General features: G+C 34.9%; 2 protein-coding genes and 1 long non-coding RNA gene across 3 annotated transcripts; 2 read left to right on the top strand and 1 right to left on the bottom strand.

Annotated features, from left to right (window-relative positions):
- The first annotated feature begins 979 nt into the window (after positions 1-979).
- On the top strand, positions 980-4,441 carry LOC124634617 (pyrroline-5-carboxylate reductase 3-like). Its single transcript, XM_047170268.1, has 6 exons — positions 980-1,142; positions 1,375-1,510; positions 1,967-2,220; positions 2,413-2,640; positions 2,871-3,082; positions 3,301-4,441. The coding sequence occupies exons 2-6, from the start codon at positions 1,438-1,440 to the stop codon at positions 3,359-3,361; spliced, it is 828 nt and encodes a 275-aa protein (XP_047026224.1). The 5' UTR covers positions 980-1,142; positions 1,375-1,437; the 3' UTR covers positions 3,362-4,441.
- Positions 4,442-5,729: 1,288 nt separating this feature from the next.
- LOC124634637 (lysozyme-like) lies at positions 5,730-7,245 on the bottom strand. The gene is made up of 3 exons (XM_047170292.1): positions 6,867-7,245; positions 6,382-6,540; positions 5,730-5,892 (listed from the first exon to the last, which is right to left on the bottom strand). Exons 1-3 carry the CDS (start codon positions 6,994-6,996, stop codon positions 5,762-5,764), a joined length of 420 nt encoding a protein of 139 aa, XP_047026248.1. The 5' UTR covers positions 6,997-7,245; the 3' UTR covers positions 5,730-5,761.
- Positions 7,246-10,354: 3,109 nt separating this feature from the next.
- LOC124634382 lies at positions 10,355-17,253 on the top strand. The gene is made up of 3 exons (XR_006984862.1): positions 10,355-10,511; positions 13,660-14,001; positions 15,616-17,253. It is a non-coding gene; the product is annotated as an uncharacterized LOC124634382 (long non-coding RNA).
- The last annotated feature ends 1,760 nt before the right edge of the window (positions 17,254-19,013 follow it).

Here is a 19,013-nt window from a genome sequence, read left to right as displayed (position 1 = left end):
CCATACATAACTAAATTCTTTAAATAATCGAGTTTTCTGCTTGGTAGCACCAAGCGAAAATAATGTGTCAACATCAAAATAACAAAATGAAAAAAAAAACATTATAATTTATTTTTTCTGCAATAAAAAGTCACAAAAATAAAAATGGTAAGGTCTTTAACTTATCGGTAAATCGCAAGATATAAAAATTACGGTCACATTGGCGGCCTAAAAATGAAGACGCGCAGTGTATAATTTTGGTTGAACTCTATGTAAGTGCTCATAAAATACCTACTCTAACGTTTATTTCAGACAGAACTTCCTAAACATAGTTCTTGCAGTATAGACTTAATATTGATGATTGCGCTAAGTTATGATATTAAGTGACCTTTTTTATTTTAAAATATTTTAATGTAAAATGTAATCTGTCTCGTATCTACTCGCAATCAATTTTTTTAATAGGGCCCTTAGGACCTTTTGTTTATCCATGACAACTCTCCCAGGCATTCGAGACTCATCTCTAGGGTAAAAAAAATACATTGCTATTGTTATTCAGAGATTAGAATCCATTAGGAACTACTATGCAGCCAAATTCTTGGATCTTAATTCTTCGGAGTTCGCCGCTCATCATCATTAGCCTATTACTCATGTAACTGCTGGACACAGACTTCCTCTCACATTGAGAAGGACGCATGAGCGTTAATCATCACGCTTGTGAATGAGTGTTGGTAATTTCAGAATATCAAATGTCGCACAGTTTCACCCTAAAAAAATAGCTTCGGACTGGAGTCAGTTGTCAGAAAATAATTTTACAGATTTTTTCAACAGCAGGTATTTTTATATCTAAAGAGAAGTGTTATGACGACAATAATGTAACGACCAGTAAACGAGCCTCCTCAAAAAGGGAGATTTACTTTTGAGCTAGCTTGGAATCAAATAAGAACCACCGATGGAACATTCTTGGGTTCGCCTTGCCACTCGCTCTTGGTTGTCAATTGTCATAAATGTCACTGTCATTCATCTTAAAAAAAAGGGGATTGATTTTAATTTAAGACCAGTGATTTAGATTTTTCTACTTTTCTAGACTTGATTTTGACTCGATTGTGTACCTAGATCTAAAGTCATTCACAAATTGATTTTCTTTCATCGGTTGAAGATTGCAGGTAACCGTTGTATTTATTACTTTAACGTTCAGTCTTCACACAAAATCTAAATTTTGGAAGTATAATCAATATTTTTGGAGAATAACTATATACCAATTTAATTAAATATCTCTAAAATTATTAAGATATACCTTGCAGTTGTGTTGTTTTATCATTACGTACTAGAACATATAAAATTTTATTAATTAGTAGATATTCATATTTCACATGCCAAAACGTGTCTCTATTTCAGGCTCTAATTAAATTTGGCGCGCCGTTGTTTACTCTGCAAATAGTAACCAAGAAAGAAAAAAACATGGAATTCAATTTGGGTTTCATTGGTGGTGGTAATATGTCTACAGCGATTGTGAAAGGAATCCTCAAAAGTGGTATGTATTTACAAGAGTTTAATTTAAAATATAAATTAAGCCATTGCAGCAAAATTCTTCTGCAGCCCGTCTATAAGTAAAAAAAAGTCAGTCATTAAAAAAAAGTGAATTTAAATTTAAATAAAACTATTTTTGCGGATTTTATCACGGTTACATTAATGTTGTTTATTGCCAACGTTTCGGATCCTTTAAGGCATCCATGGTCACAGGCAGACTAAACAAATACGGGCAGATTAAATAATATTAATATAACTGCGATAAAATCCATAAAAGTAGTTTTATTGAAATGTCTAATATTCCCATAAGGGTCCGAATTTAATAAGTGAATATAAAAACAAATGCTTTTATTATAAAAATACTGTCAACAGAAAAATTAACTATCAACCAACAGCATGTTGATATTCCTTAGTTTTCTGTAAATAATCCTATGTATATTACCTGGAATGCTTGTTTCAGGAGTCCACAACCCATCCAAGATTTGGGTCTCAGGCCCAAATATTGAAAATCTAATACACTGGAGTGTTATGGGTGCTAATGTTACTTCCAAAAATGGAGAGGTGTATGACAACTGCGATATTATTTTCCTTGGTGTGAAAGTAACTAAGTTACATGATGCCCTCAAAGGTATTCAGATGCATGCGAACTCAACAGACAAACAAGTCGTGTTTGTGTCTATGTTGCCTGGGATGCAAATAAAAGAACTTCATAAGGTTTGTGCTCCTGTATGTCGATTTTTGCCTGAGTAACTGAGTGACCCGTCAAACTCCAAACTTATACTTCTAAACAAATAACCGAATGTTTCACCATAAGTTTCTTGAAATTCTATAATTATTTTTGAAGTTGTAGTGGGTGCTTTTAACAATATTACGAAAGAAAATCTAATCCCCTGTTATTTTTTTCAGAACATCAAAACATACTTGAACAGTGATGTACATAACGTGATAAGAATAATGCCCAACACTCCGATGACAGTTGGAGCTGGCATATGCTTATACACACCTGACTCTAAAGTCAGTGCTCAGCAATGTTCACTACTAGAAAAACTTGTGGGTGGTTCTGCACTTTGTGAGAAGATTCCAGAAGATTTGATGGACTCCTTGGGTGCATTAACTGCTTGTGCGCCAGCTTATGTAAGTATCCACAATTATTTTAACTTTACACAATAATACTTCAGCCTAAAGTATGTTAAATCAACCACTAATCTTCAAATACAAATTGAATCAGTTTCTGAATAACATTTATTACAAACTATACAGCTGCATGCTTACCTGGCACCCAGCTATCCAAGAGTGGCAGATGATGATGCTAACTGAGAACCAGATTTTCGGAATGACAGAATGCTTGTTTTAAAATGTTTCAGATGTATGTTGTGATTGAGGCGTTGGCAGATGGGGCCGTGAAGCAAGGGGTGCCAAGAGCAATGGCGTTACGTCACGCTGCACAGATGGTTGTTGGCAGTGGCCAGATGGTGTTACAATCTGGAAAACACCCTGGACTACTGAAGGATGAAGTTTGTTCACCTGGTGGATCCACAATATGCGGTATCGCTGAACTTGAAAAGGGTGGATTACGGTAAATATTTTGTAACTGCATATAAAATTGGGTAATCGAGCAGAGTTAAGATAATTTTGTGTCACACATATTATGTTATGTAGGTACTGTGCTTAAAACTCAGTGCATACTGCATAGTAGTTTTTTAATTGTAAAGTCATCACAAATACATATAGCTATGTTGAAATACATAATCTGAATGTTGTAGTAACTTATTATGATTTAAACTTCTGTTACAGGGCAACATTAATCAAAGCAATTGAAGCTTCGACCATCAAGAATAAAGAACTTGGACAATAGAGATATAAGAAAATAACCATAAACACTTAATACACTGAATCTCATTTAATACTCTTTGAATATAATACAATACATTAGCTTTATAAACAACCATGTCTATTGTGATCATCATATAATCATATCATATCTATCATAGTAGTTTATAGCGCTAATGATATTGTATACCACACATTCTGATAAGTCAGTATTATTGTGAAAACCTCTCATTTAAATGACGAAGGCACATTCTTTCATATATCAAATTAGCTTGAGTCTATGTAAAGTTTATTTGGGCATACCTTATGTTATTGTTGTGATCTAGAAATCTTATAGAAGTGTTGCTTTAAATGTATATTAGGATTAATTAAGATTCTTAACATTTTTAGCTGTCTATTTATTTTTTATGTGGATATAATCAACTTCATACATACCTCATAAAATAACACATTTTGACAAGTATTATGTTGGGTACTCATTTATAAAATAAGTGAATTTGTGTTTGTGTACTATTATTTATTTAAAAATAGATTTGATCTATTGTTTGTATTATAAGGAATATAAAATTTATTTTATTGTTATACCATTTATACAAATTACTTGAGCTAAACCACCGCATAAATAACTGTGTTACTTTTGTCTTAGAAATAAGATTAAGTAGTTAAAAAAGGAAAGACCAGTAACATATACGCTAACAGCAGATTTATATAACCTAATCCGTTGATTTCATTCAAATCACATTCAAATCTTTAAACAGATGGATAGGTTATAGAAATCTACAATACAAGGTGCGCCCAGTATGAAGTTTTTATGTAAGACAGTCACGTTGCTACAGTCAATAGTGCATTCAATGGCTTTCGCGCCAATATGCGCACTTTTTTTACTAACCTTTTTTATGCAGACTACGTCATTATACTCTGATTACCATCAATGTGCGTATGACGCAACATATGTGACGTCATTAAAGATGACCTTCTGCATTGATTTATGTACCTATATTTGTACCTGCTAAGTGCTATGTAAACCTAAGGTATTAGCACAATGTGATTTATTTCAATATTATATAAGGTGTTTCATGTGAAATTAAATTTTTATTTGCCTGTACAAAGTTTTTTTAATATTGTGATAATGAAAGGGTATAATTATAGTATAGGGCTATAGGGTATGTTATGCGGAGGCCTGTGCCCAGGTGCGCCTCAGTAAAAATGTAATGCACTATAGTTCGGCCATTCAGAGAATGCGTTCCTGACACGTCGCGATTGAACTGACGACGTAACTTTGCAATGGCGTTGCAGTTACGATAAAAATATTTTTGCTGGTTGTTTACCGTTTTAACAATTGAGGAGCATTAAAACAACATTATTATATCAATAATCAATGAATGTTATTACGTCGTCAGTTCAATCGCGACGTGTCAGGAACGCATTCTCTGAATGGCCGAACTATAGGGACGTACCTACTTACTACTAATGTAGATAAACGGATTAAAAATGGCGGAGCATGTCTTCACTTCTCACTCGCACAATACATATTCGATTCTATAGTCATAGTCGTTGGTATCGATGATAGCCAAAAAAATAATGACATGAAAAAAAAATTGTACCTAAGTGGGTATGTTTGTCATAGGGATTATTTAAATTATTTGGGAATAATAATTGTAGTGTCTAGTGTAGCAAATAAACAACGGGAACAATAATTTACTGCTATTTGGTTATTGCTTTAACTGTTAATTAAATCGCTATTGCGTAGTTACGTAGTATGCTGACGGTATGAGCAGAATGGGCCGCCATTATTTAACTTCACTGTTAGTATTTACAATAACTTTTATGTGGTTAATGCAAAACAAAGGACTGCTGCAATTACTTCAATCACAGAACACAGGTACAAAGAACCCACTATCTTTTGGTTGAAACCATAACGCACCATGCAAACCTGTATGCTATTTTCAAAAGGGAATAGGGAATTCTAAGAAAAAAGAACACATTAATTATCCCCCCACTACATTTATTTGTAAAAAATCCTGATAGTTCGATCTATGTTTCTGTAGCGGAAAGCTTTTCTTTGTTTTATAGAATTTGACACCTGATATTGCAGGCATAGTATGAATAAAGCTTATATGTAAATCTAATGCTTATAGTTCGGCCATTCAGAGAATGCGTTCCTGACACGTCGCGATTGAACTGACGACGTAACTTTGCAATGGCGTTGCAGTTACGATAAAAATATTTTTGCTGGTTGTTTACCGTTTTAACAATTGAGGAGCATTAAAACAACATTATTATATCAATAATCAATGAATGTTATTACGTCGTCAGTTCAATCGCGACGTGTCAGGAACGCATTCTCTGAATGGCCGAACTATAGTGAATCTATATATATATTTTTAATGAAATACAAAATGTAAAATCCTCGTGCTATTACACGTTAACAGGGAAGTGGACGGAGGTTTTTCCCTTTGCATTTGTTGACCCACGCGACCCAAGCGTTGAAACCATGGACACCAAATATTTTCTTAGTACACTGCGAAGCTATTGTGATGTCGTCCAACAGGAGATCTAAAAAGAGTAAAGGTCTTAAAAATTGGTAGACGATCTAAGATATCCAGCTAGGCCTAGGTAGGTATATTCTTAATTTGTGGCAGATGGGTATAATTCATGTGAAGCTTTATGGTGGCTCGAAAAATCGCGCGATACCGAGCAAAAATCCTGGGAAGGTAGGTGCCTAACATCAGGCTCAGGGCACCGTTGCACTGCACGTAGCTGAGCTTTGGCAGCTACATAGTTGCGAGCTGCTATTGTGTTTAGCGTGATAGCAGTAGGCTAAATACCTCCATGAGCAGCACAGGAGCTGGATGCGAGAAGCCGAAAACCGATCTCAGTGGCGTGCACTTGGAGAGGCCTATGTCCAGCAGTGGACTGCTATAGGCTGATGATGATGATGATGATGATGATTGTGTTTGGCGAAAACTATACCTATACATTTTTATGTGATTGAGATTTCCAGATACTTCTGTAGAGCACTATTTATTTATACGTTTTGTTTACCTTTGCAACGTATGTTGCATTCCTTGCCAGGGTGTTCGCCATTGTTGCACCAGTAGCGATCATTTATTTGAAATAGTCCAAAGTCGTGTGACCCATCTGAGTTAGAACCACCAACTACGTGGGTACGCCTATTACTCTCCGCTTCAATCAGGCACATCCCTGAAATAATGTTAAGTTAGAAAAATCCTGCACTTAGAAAAGTTAACTCTTATCATAAAGTATGAGGGGCTATATAGCCCTTCAGTAACGGTTACTGAAGCGCCTGGCCTGGGATTTAAATAAACAAGTTTCATCAAGGAACACAGGAACCCTGCGACATGTAGGCTACATCGTCAATTGCCTTACTACGGGCTGCTTATTTTATTTTGGTCAAACCCGGGATTTAAACTCGACAGGTCGTTCATAGTAGCCGCTTTTGAAACCACTACAGCAATCAGGCATATCTCGTCCATAATGCACATTATAAAAGAAACATTGCTACTTACAGTCTCTTAGTTGATGTTCAGGGAAACCTTGTTTCCTCAATTCCCGGACCAAATCACATTCTGAAAATGTTTTGCCAAAAGATTTTGAAACAAAACATAAAATTACAATAAATAGAATGGCTCGCGTCATCTCGACTCTTTATCTCTTCAAGAATTAAGCAGAGTATCCAAATTATTGCGTGTCAAGGGTAACAATATTCCGAGTTTTAATAAAACGGATGAGGCAAACGACTATTGATTTGCAAAACCTGTTGAAATTGATCTGACAAAAGAATACTGCACACTTGAATCAATGGCAGTACCTAACTACAATAAGAACACTTTCTTAACTTGTGAAAGAAATGGAAAAGAATTCCTTTATATACTGTTTGATTTTACCTATTATCCCCATGACAAATAGGGAAAGTTAAAACTCTGGAGGAGCGAAATCCCGTCAAGGCAATTATTTATATGGTAAAAACCACACAAAAACAGGCCTGCGGTTTTCTTGAAGACATTTTGTTAGGTCAATGATTTGGCTTGTACATTCATTCCTATATATGTTCGTTACATACAGGAGAGGTAGGTAACGTTAGGTTTTTGTACTTACATACATACTTAGGTCCGATTTTTTTTCAAAATTCGATCTAGAAGAGACAAGACCAAAACAAGAGATGTTCGGCGGGAATTTCCTTTTTGTTCTCGCTGCTGAAGAGTGTGTCACAAAAGAGCCAAGTTTTTTTGCATCTCGAGACTTAGTTTCCTCTACTCACTCATGGTTCTACCCTAGAATCAAACCCTAGAATCCTTTGCATGTTTGGGATTCAAAATCGACACCCGCAGCAAAGAACAACTTTGCTTACTTCTAAGACAAATAACCATTATTCTTTCGTAAAGATGACCTTTGCTGGCAAATAAATATTAGGTACATAGGTACTGCAATATAAAAAGATTGGACAAGGTAAATTAAGTAAACATTTATTCTTGTATCCACACAGTTTCTGTCTCAGTGGTGACAACGGTATCTTAACAATAACAAGAAATGTTCATAGATAAAATCACTATTCTTCAAAATCATGATTAACATTGGAAATGATAAGCGAAGGTGTTTATTTGTCATCTGGGCAAAAATAGATTTTCCTTGTAGTTTGCTCTGGCGTGTAAGGGTGATATGGATGTACACAGACTGTCCTCCTCGTGAAGAGGAAGAGGGACATCCTACGAGCCAGTCCCACACCAATGTCGATGCTCTTGTGTCGCGGTACTTCCATCATCGGAATCTCGTCCTCATTTTGATTCTTAAAACAATTCAATTTTCGGAAACTATTACGAAACCGACCGAACGCTGGGATCACCGCTCTTTGAACACTCGGCAATCTTCGCAACAGAGTTTTCTTCGCATTTTTATCATCTTTCGTTTCACTCTTATTGTACTTATTTGTCTTTTTCTTATTGTCAGAAACTTTCACAGATTTTATGAAATTCTTTGTAGATTCCGCCGGTGCGAGCACAGTTAATATGTCTTCATAAGACATCACTGGTTTGTTTTATTTTTCACATTTTGTGTATACTTTGTTCGCTTATCGTAGTAGAGTGAGCTCCCGTCTAATTTTTTGGCATTGATTGAGTGTGACGCAGTTGAGTGATAAGATATCCAGATTACCGTGATTACAGCGACTTGGCTTTATGGCGATTATGTGCTGTAAAAATCTCGTAGGAACCTTGTGCAGTAGCATATTATCATGATCAGGTCTTTAACATTCCTATTTGTTTTTATCGCATTTATGCACGATTTGGATTTTTTCACCTCTGAAAATTCAATATCTTCTAATTTGTCGCTCAAAGACACAATACGCAGCAAAAAGTTTGTAGTAACCTTGTGTTCAGTAACCGTGAGTCTATGAGGCTGCCAATTCTTCCGCCACTAGTCTAAGATTTAACTTCACTGATCTATACGACCTAAACAGTTAAATTAAGTATATCAACCTAACTCGAAATACTGCGCAGTAGGAATTATAAAATGTAAGGAGCATAGCATTCTTCATATTTGTGCTACTATGTACTACAAATAGCACCGATACGTGAAAAAAATAATTTACGTGAGTTGTACTTGCCTACTCCATATTTGTGCATTGCTAACCATTTCAGTATATCTGTACGTTACAAGCTTATGGTTTTTGGGGACTTCAATATAAATAATAGGGTTTTAGGAGTTTTGTGACTGGAATACGTCGCTAACATCTAAATGGACTCATTCGTCCTATTTATTAATGTCTGCATGGTTAAGTTTCCCGCTACCATTGCTATCTATCAGCGTTCATACTAGGAACCACTCCACATCCTAATTATTTATAACATCTTTCAAGCAATTTTTACCTTGGTCTACCTCCTACCTCCATCCATATACATTTATTGTTAACTCGCTCTTTGTAGCGTTTTATGAATATCTTCCTTTACCTGTATTTTAGATGTCTAGCTTTTCCCGAAGTTCCACTCGCGTCCCAAGAGAATCCCCGCACCGGACATAAAGTGGCCTTCGCCTTTCTAAGGTTCCAAATTATGTGTACATTACTAAATTTTATTTAAATCAATTCAGTAGTTTGTTTAGTTGACGCGAACGAAAGAAAGACGACGGGTACCTTCCGCAATTATAATTTGCATTAGTAAAGATTAAATATCAATACAGAAAAAATGAAAATGGTTTGAACTGTACCCTGTCTGTCTAATGGAAGGCAGAATCTGGCCGTGGCTGGTCCTTGGCTACTGTTGGTACTTCATCATCATCATGTCATCAGCCATAGGACGTCCACTGCTGAACATAGGCCTCCCCCTTTGATCTTCATAGATACCTGTTGGAAGCTATACCTGATGCTGCTTCAGCAGCTCAAAGAACTTATATGAAGTTTTCTACTAAATATTGTCCATACCTACACAGGTAATCCATACACCTATAAACAATATTTAGCAACATCGATATTTATGAATATTATCATTCACAGCGCATCTCTGCTGATTAGCATTACAATATTACTAGAAGCTGTCAAACCGTATTATTATGCGAATGATCATTTTATTGACACTCTTTCACGGTATTGTCTCAAAACCACTTTTAACCTTGCATGTTAAATTGTTTTAATTGAAATGTAAATGTGAGGTCAGCAAAGCACGAACGTCGTTTGCTTATTTTAAATTCTTATATCGATCCGAGTTGAAACGCATACTAGGAAAATGTAGATATAGGTCTTTGTTAAGAAGAGGGTATGCACCTCAGCTGGGTGGCTGCCTACCCTCATGACGAATACGTCGCATGGGTTTTCCTTCTCGTTACCTAATTGGCGAGTTCAGTTTCTCTACGTGCAGCATAACAAGGTTGAATCGACATTGCTCTCATTTTCACGATGACTGATACCAACGCTATAGTTTTGAGTCACCGGTCTTGCTTGCGTGTATCGTTTTTCACGATAGTGGGAAAGGGATAGAGTATTGTATTTACTTCAGAGCGTATTGCGCAGACGTTCACGTCACAGCGCTGTTTCCCCGGCGCGGCAGTGTGACAAACCGCTGCAACCTAATAACAACTGATTCATTCACTTTTGTTTTTTCTCTGTCGCTGTGTTCGTTCGGAGGTTAGAAAGGGACAGTGCCGATAAAATACAAAAATAACAGGTAAGATTTTTAATTCTTTTAAATAATATAGAAATAAAGGTGTGGCTGCGCAGGTTTAGTAATAAAATGGTCGTCCACTAACTTTTAAATGTAAGTAATAAATGGTTATCAGGTGCTTAAGCCGTATGATAATAGGTATCCATATTAACAATTTATCAGCTTTCATGGAATGGGGTAACATCGTGCATGTCCTTGCCTATTTTAAAACATTGCTTTCATTAGGTGTTCATTCCATTAGCCACCTACGGATTATTTGAAGAAATGTGTCAGTCCTATTTAATTCGTATCTAATCGTCGTATGGTGTGTACTGTGTATTTTAATTTCTTACTCGATAACCTGTGTGGGTAATTGAAATTGAGGTAGAAATCTCGTTTTAATTTTTTAATTGTTTATGTGAAGGTAGATAGGTATTAACTAGGTACCTACCTATCCAAAAGTAGGTGTGTGTACCTTCCTATATTGCTTTTAGCAATCGCCAGTTATTTAAAAATAAGGCAATTCTTTTAAGGGAAATGTCGAAGATCAACTGTTGTTGTGTTAACCAGGACAAATTAGTACGAAAACTAGAAGAAAACCCACATCCCACGTCATGACAATGCGTCAGACCAATGTTTGGTTTAGTCACTTGTTGGAAATGACTGTTCTAAGACAATATTAGTCGGTACACTAATTAGGCTATAGTTTAATATCAATATACTAATTGCCATCATCATTTTACATACATAACAGTGAGATAGGAAAGGCTTCAATATTTACTTGCCTATTAGTCACGAATGCCCTTTGCTATACTTATAGTTTATTAATCAGCATTGGATGGAATGTATAATCATAATTAAAGTTAATATTTATTGTAATTTTCAAGTAACGTGAGCTAATGAGACTTTTAATGTAATTAATACGTAGGAATAGTGACTTATACAGCCATTAGACTAATGGGTATAGAATTTATTTCATCAGTTCTTTATCTATTTATATTTAACGTTACCTACGATAGACTCACGTGTTGCCTTTAACTCGAAAATTGATAATAAATTATCTAAGCCTAGGTAGGTGGTGCATGCGTAATACCTAAGTGATAACATGCTTATGGCCTAATCATTTATTTTTGTCTTTTTTTGTTTTGTAATTCAAAGTTTGGTATGTCAACGATGTTTAAATGTACCATAGGCTAGCATAACTTCATGATCATGAACAGAACTTCAAGTAATTAACTCAAAGGAGACTGTGCAAAAAACACTTGGCCGACGCGCGCAATGCAAACTAAACAGTCGGATGGTTGTTGGCCTGGTGGTTGAAAATATATTTTTTTGGAGTTAATAATCTGATCGTTATTATGTATGTCCTTCCATTCTTCATATTGATTCTTGAGCCCAAAAAGAGTATCGACCGGCTAAAATTTTGTAGTGTGTCTAAGACAATAAACAAATTGGGACAGGACAAAATTGACATTATCTAATTAAAACCGACAAGCTTAAGATCAATAAAGTATTTAATAAAGATTTCGGTTTTCCGTAATCGATTATACGAATCATAATTATTATATTATTCCTAAAGTTTTATCAGTTAAGAATTTCCAAGTAGGTATACTTAAATAGAAATAAATAGTTTAGGTTTTTCCGATCCACGGTTTATTTTTTTTTATTTATGTTAAAGGTATATTAAAGATTCAGTTTAAATACCCAAACTATTGAGCTTTCCTAGATCATGGGGCTATCTTGCGATTAGCGCGTTCAACAAAAGAAATGGACTTTTCAGCCTAGTAATACCTACTAGTAAACACTTAAGTACTTATTGTGTATATCGGGTGTGTCGTTCATAATCACATTAAATGAAATGCGTTAATATACTGGTTGATATAATATGTCGATTAACACAAAGAAAAAAGAAAAATACGTAAAAATAAAAAAATGCATTTTTCAAACAAAGTAAATAGAATAAAAATGTGCGAAAATTAGAACACCATATAGAAGTCAGTCATTACAAACAGCTGAAATTCTCCCTTGAAAACTGACAGCTGTCAACTGATCAAAACATTCGATACTCCTAACTTTATCTCTGCTTTACACATGATGTTGTAAATTATGAAAACTAAAAATGAGTCCTGTGACTAAACCACTGAATGGATTATGTTATTTTTTTTACAATTCGCTATAGAATATCGTGAAGTACATGTGATAGAATTTAATGTGATTATGAACGACACACCCGATATAACTAACTCTTTACTAATAGCAAAATTCTTGAACATATTTTTTAATTAGGATATGACTTGGTGGAAATGCGTTCTTTATGTTCTTACTAAATTTATATGTATCGAGTGGTGTTGGTTCATTGACTTAGTTTGCTTGTGTGGTCTGAAAGTCTAGCTTAAACAGTAAGTGACTAAAACCCTAACTATTGTACTAATTACAAGAAAGTGGAGCTTCATGGTAGTATGTACCTCTAGATTAAGGTTGTCTGGAAGAGATTACTCTCAGCGCTAAGACTCATGTCAAACTCGGTGTAGGTACCTAAAAAAATAAATCAATCTAATGTAAAGTAAAGGACAAAGTTGTATACCTCTTAGTTCCTAATAACAGATGGAGTGTCAGTCTTGTAATGACTAGGAGAATGATATAGATATTTCGATATTGGAAAAGATAGTTTAAATAGATAGTTGGAAAATTACAGCATAAAGTACAAAGTCCAAATTAAAGTACAAAGTACAGCCTTTATATTATTTTACATTTTGTTTCTACAACATCTGCAAAATAATTACTTAGCACGTTACAAAATATTGGTTACTAAAATATTTTTTTATGGGTATAAGGTGTTTGAGGAAATGAATATTTTGTGACTAAGTAATTGTTTATTATGAAAGTATGCACGGACATCCTTGTCTATTTCCAAGATTTCACAGTTATTTTCCTGATATATTACATGAGCAATGAACGAATACTCTTATCAAGAGATAACAATGTATGATAAGAGTCTTAGTACATGATAACACTCCGCCATTTTGTCATTTGGCAACAAAGGCTGGTACTTATTCCACTCTGTTTAAAATATATACAGAATATTTAGTTATTGAATACCATTCTGTTATCTAACACTGATGCAGGTGCTTAAGGAGTAGAATTATAAGTAATTGATTGGTATCGGTTTTAGTAAACAACGGTGCGTGAGGATGGGTTTGTGTCTTTCGTTCGAGTGTGGCGACTGTGAAGTCTGCTGTAACCCGTGTTGTCTGGCGCTGAGTGCGTGCTGCCTGGTGCCCTGCCTGTGTCCTAACGCCTGCGGGCAGCAGCAACCCCCGCCGCAGCACGTGACCGTGGTGCAGCAACCCCCGCCGGTCATATACGAGCAGCAGCCCCCGCCGCCCGGCTACCCGTACCCGCCACCCGGGGGATACCCGCCCCCTGGCGGTCATCCCGGCTACCCTCCACCACAGGGATACCCAGGATACCCCCCTGATCCTTCACAAATGTACCGATGAAAAGCTTAGTTAAGGTAAGACTAGTGGACGACCTTTATCTTATTTTTTTTATATAAATAATTTTGCATTGGGAATTTGCTGGCTTTTGGGGTGGTGGTGGAAGGCATGAGTATTAGTTTTAATTAGCATACATACTAACGTTAGATTAAGTTATCGATAAGTAATTGATGCCACCTGATATCTTTATGGTTACAAGGTGATTATTAAATTGTTCAGACTTTGAGTAACAACAACAATCTTAATCTGAGTATTGTTTAGTAGAGTACTTACATAAAGTACCTAGTCCCCTTATCAATTATCGACAGCAATAGTTTGTGACATGACAATAATAAAATTTGAGTACCTATAGATACTTTGCCCTTGGTCACCCGCCTTGGTATACCCAAATATGGTAAACCCGGTTCGGTATCTATATGACGCGACGTGAACTATTAACGTACCACGAGGGGACCAACATTGTTTACCTTTAAAGTAGTCGTTAACTGTTAGTACTAATTAAATTGACGGCAATAATTAGTTGTCCTCTTTAGTACGCGACTCTGAACAATAGGTAGTTTTTGCACAAAAACTAAGTAGGTAAATTACTTTTACTGTAAGTATACTTTGTCAATAACAAACCTTCGATTCTATTAGCGTCATCTTGTGATTACGTATTAAGTATACTGTTCACCCGTTTTAGTGATACCTATACGAGTCGTGACTATTACACTATAGGCAAACAATATGGAATAACCGTCTTGAGGAAACTGCACAGTTGTAAATACGTACGAGTTACGACGATATAAAAGGAAAAATTGAGTCCTTCAATACAAAATCGCAGGATCATGCATGCGTAATGAACCACAGATTATCAATTTTACGACCCTCGGACTCAAATCTGTACATGAGTCATCACTGATGGGTACGCTGATATCTGATATAAACATAAACCTCTATTGTATATATGACTAATTGTGATATGAAAGACCACATTTGTTAATATTCAGCAATCAGTTTAGGCTGCCGAGCTTGCCAAGATATACAAAACACACTTCTAAACTTTATTTTCTTTCGGGTAAGATTTTTCTTTATGAGTTTGAGTTCAGATTTTTGCAAGCCAGTGTTAAATATAGATCGTAGATAAATCATACGTACGTACTAACCAGCATTTCTGAAAGTGTATCCATAGTTATATCAATCAAATTGTAATAGCTATACAAACTTCTGTTAAACAATAGATCGTCTTCCAAGAGAAACGCATAAAAAAAACCCAATACTAAGTTGTGTGTTTCCTCGTGGAAAATCATGTGATTGCACAGCTTTACCTTGTTTAGTGTCCAGTGTTTAGTGAATGTCCTTGACCCTTTATAATCTGTTGTTAGTGAGTCATTTCATTGCTATTGTTTTACTTCACTTCATTTTGCACAGTGCACTGAACTATGAGTTTAGTAGAAATTAACAACTAGATAGTACTTAGATTTTTGTGCTACATACGTGACCCTGAAGTCTTAGTGGCCTGTTATTTAAAATATAAATCTATGCGAAGAGTTCTTTAACATTAAGAAAAAGCCCGTCAGAGGAAAGATAACCTAGACATCATCTTCTATATTAAAACTGCAATGATTAATAGAGCATATATAATGTTTCAGGATGGGTTGCAACATTTCATGTCGTCCGTGCTGCTGCTGCTGCATCCCTTGCTGTTGCTGCGACTGTTGCAGCGATGATAACAAACGCACCGTGATTGTACAAAATCGCGTTGTCGTCCAACAACCACCGGCGGGCTCGGCGCCCGGACCCCGAGTCGAACCACCACCTCCTTATAAATACTAACACACCGCTAACAAATATTATTTTTTAACTTTTTTATTTTGGAACAATGAACAGTCACAAGAATTTACTATGTAAATATGTAGTCTGTGAAAAATTTACATTATCCACATGGCCAGTCACAAATGTCATTACAAGATTTAAAGTTATAGAGCCGTAACAAATAAGCACCCATAGCCGGGTAAATAATAGTGTATTGTTCTTTTGTTTTAATCAGCGTTAATAATTATAAAATTAGGAATATATTGTGCTAACTGACAGTTGTGTTTTCAATGCACGCTTTTTCTAATTTCGTTACGAAAGTAAAACATTGTACTGTTTCACTGTTAGTTCAAACTTATGCCTGATTTTAGATGTTACGTTATGCTCTCGAAAAAACATTAATTATTTGGTGCAATATTATTTTGTTATTGTCTTTTTTTCTGAATGTTATCGAAAGTAATATACCTATGAATTGAAACGAATTTATTTCGCTCTAAGTATAGGTAGTCGGAAACAGGGTCCAAGTTATCGGTGGTGTGGGCCTCAGAAAGGAACTTCTTTAAATAGGAAAACTTTTACAATATTTGTATAAATAGTAGTACTTATTTTTTAAACATAATTTCCTCTCTGAAGCCCTTTAGCATAAACTTTTTTCATCATGGAATGCAGCAGCAACCTTTAGTAAATGTTAACCTATTATTATTTTGTTATTAATTAATTAAGCACATATTAAATATGTATTAAGTAAATAGAAAATAAATAGATCTCCTATGTATTTAATACTGCAATTGAAAATTTTTCCTAACTATAGCAACATTGTAGGAATTGCCAAAGATGATAATTTCTTGTCTTGGAAAAACCCCTCCTTCGTCTTGGGGAAATATTTCAGAGATGGGAGACTTTCATGCGTCCTTCTATTTATTTTTCTTATTATCTTCTCCTTCATGAAGGTGTAGACTTTACCTAATAATTTTTGTCAGTAAAATAATCTTTCGATTGTAGTATTCAATTGAAGGACACGTGAGCACGTTTTTTCTTCGTTTTCCTTAAGTTTTAGTGCGAGATAGGAGATATCAGTAATTGTGATAATGTTGGTATTCCGAATACCTATCTATACACCTCAGTTGTAAATAAATATACGTTATAACTTTTCACGTACGCCATTTTCATGATGGCATTAATTATTTTTTTTACTATGTCTAAAATATTTATCAAAGAATAGATAGTAAATCATTATGTTATAACTTAATAATTCCTGTTATAGTGTCAATACAATAAGAAGTCAGTACAATAAGAAGGATAGCTTGTACGTAATAATATATTTCAAATACTTGAGTAATGAGCTCACACATTATCGCATTATGATCAATGCATAAACAATATTTCTAAGCATAAACAAATAAAAGAGTGATACCAACAGGGCATAAGATATTTATGTATGTAAACTATATTTTTTAAGTAAAAAATACAATCCACTGAGTCTTTTTATTTGAATTACTTTGCAATGCAAGTTCAATATAAAGTACCTACCTAATAGAAACTCGGCTTAAAACGAATGGAGGCACTAGCTACCTACTTTTAGAAAGTTTCAAGCCATGTCGTTTTTATTTAGAAGGTGTATCTATGTTATATTCTACAGTTCAGTTTATAGTTGTAGTTTTAATGAAAGTGTAGCTAACACGAAACCATAACTTATGATTTTAACGACTCTTTTTTTACTACCTCAGGAAAAGTACTATATTGTAGAAACGTATAAAGAATGATAGATCTAATTCAATAGATGTTCCGATTACGAAAAAATCTGATATTTCAGATCACAAATATTAATATGGGCGTTTAGTAAATATTCTGAATATCTACGGAAAATTATATCATGTACTTATATCGGGTGTGTCGTTCATAATCACATTAAATGAAATGCTCCCTTGTCAAAACATTCGTTACTCCTAATTTTATATCTGCTTTACACATGATGTTGTAAATTATAAAAACGAAAAATGACTCCTGTGGTTAAACCACTGAATGGATTAGGTTATTTTTTTACAATTCGCCATAGAATATCATAAAGTATAATATGCGATAGGATTTAATGTGATTGTGAACGACACACCCTGTATAATATTTTTTAGTTTGGTCATAACATCGTTTTTCAATCAGAATTACTGTTTTAGGTGTAACGATTTAAAGGTGTTTTTTTTTTTTAAGTTTTTGGACAGAAGTGATATTGTTACAGTATGGCTGACTGTAAATACTCGTAAATCAATCAACCAAATTATGATTTGAAAACTCGAATGGGTCAAGAGAGAGAGACAAGTTGAACCACTGGAATTGCCATGACCACTGAGGACAGTAAATTATAAGTACAAACTTTTTTCGTGACTTTGTTAAATTCTGCAGAGACCATTTTTCGGTGAAAATCTGTTTCTGATTCTGAAATTATAAACAGAAGCCTTCAGAGGCTTACTTATGGGAAAACCTTTTTACTTGTACAAAGAAAAGACACCTCTTTAATGACTGCGCCTGCGTCGACAGGGTTTAATCTGACAAAACCATTTATTAACGACCAATTAGCGCTTCCTACGTTTGAATATATTTAATTTGGAGGCATTTTGGAGGTGACTCATGAGTGTGGGCACAATATAGGTACAAGCATATGACTCATCATCAAATAGTGACGTACGAAGTATATATCTACTTTAAGTGCATTGTTTAGATAGAGAATTGGGCTTGTTTGTTACTAATAAGCTCCCATTTTGGGCCGCCTGATTGGCGATTAAGATGATTCATTTATTAATTTTATGGACCCATTTATTACTTATCGATTTTCAAGTCTTCTTTCAGATATCTATTTGATGAGTTCGAAACACAAAGATATGAGAAATTGTTACTTACACCCACACACACTTACACACACTTAGACTCATGCTTACAATTTTATTCTATCTTTATTTAAATTTTTTTTTACTTTTATACTCTTTAAATTGTGTATCCGCAACTATTTCCCACTGGCTTACACATTAGGCTCTGTCATAATTGTCAAAATGATTGCTAACTACCTGACACGCTAAAGACGAAAGACCCTGTCTCCTGTAATACAGTTGTTCAACTAGTACAGGCTACAGGTGCTCTTTTCCACTCACTAAGTCATGTACTACATAGTTGTATTAGGCGATTTTTGTTGTGGAAAAAAATATTGTACCCTGTTTCTTGGATGAATAAAAGCCTTTTTTAAAAG

This window comes from Helicoverpa zea, chromosome 11 (genome assembly GCF_022581195.2).
Source record: "Helicoverpa zea isolate HzStark_Cry1AcR chromosome 11, ilHelZeax1.1, whole genome shotgun sequence".
NCBI lineage: Eukaryota > Metazoa > Arthropoda > Insecta > Lepidoptera > Noctuidae > Helicoverpa > Helicoverpa zea.
This window is presented reverse-complemented; position numbering and strand designations above follow the sequence as displayed.

Coding starts and splice junctions, on each gene's coding strand:
- LOC124634617 (XM_047170268.1), top strand. CDS start 1,438: ATGGAATTCAATTTGGGTTTCATTGGTGGTGGTAATATGTCTACAGCG. Junction 2,221..2,412: donor AAATAAAAGAACTTCATAAG/GTTTGTGCTCCT, acceptor TATTTTTTTCAG/AACATCAAAACATACTTGAA. Junction 2,641..2,870: donor CTGCTTGTGCGCCAGCTTAT/GTAAGTATCCAC, acceptor AAAATGTTTCAG/ATGTATGTTGTGATTGAGGC.
- LOC124634637 (XM_047170292.1), bottom strand. CDS start 6,996: ATGACGCGAGCCATTCTATTTATTGTAATTTTATGTTTTGTTTCAAAA. Junction 6,541..6,866: donor TGAACATCAACTAAGAGACT/GTAAGTAGCAAT, acceptor ACATTATTTCAG/GGATGTGCCTGATTGAAGCG. Junction 5,893..6,381: donor ATGCAACATACGTTGCAAAG/GTAAACAAAACG, acceptor TACTCTTTTTAG/ATCTCCTGTTGGACGACATC.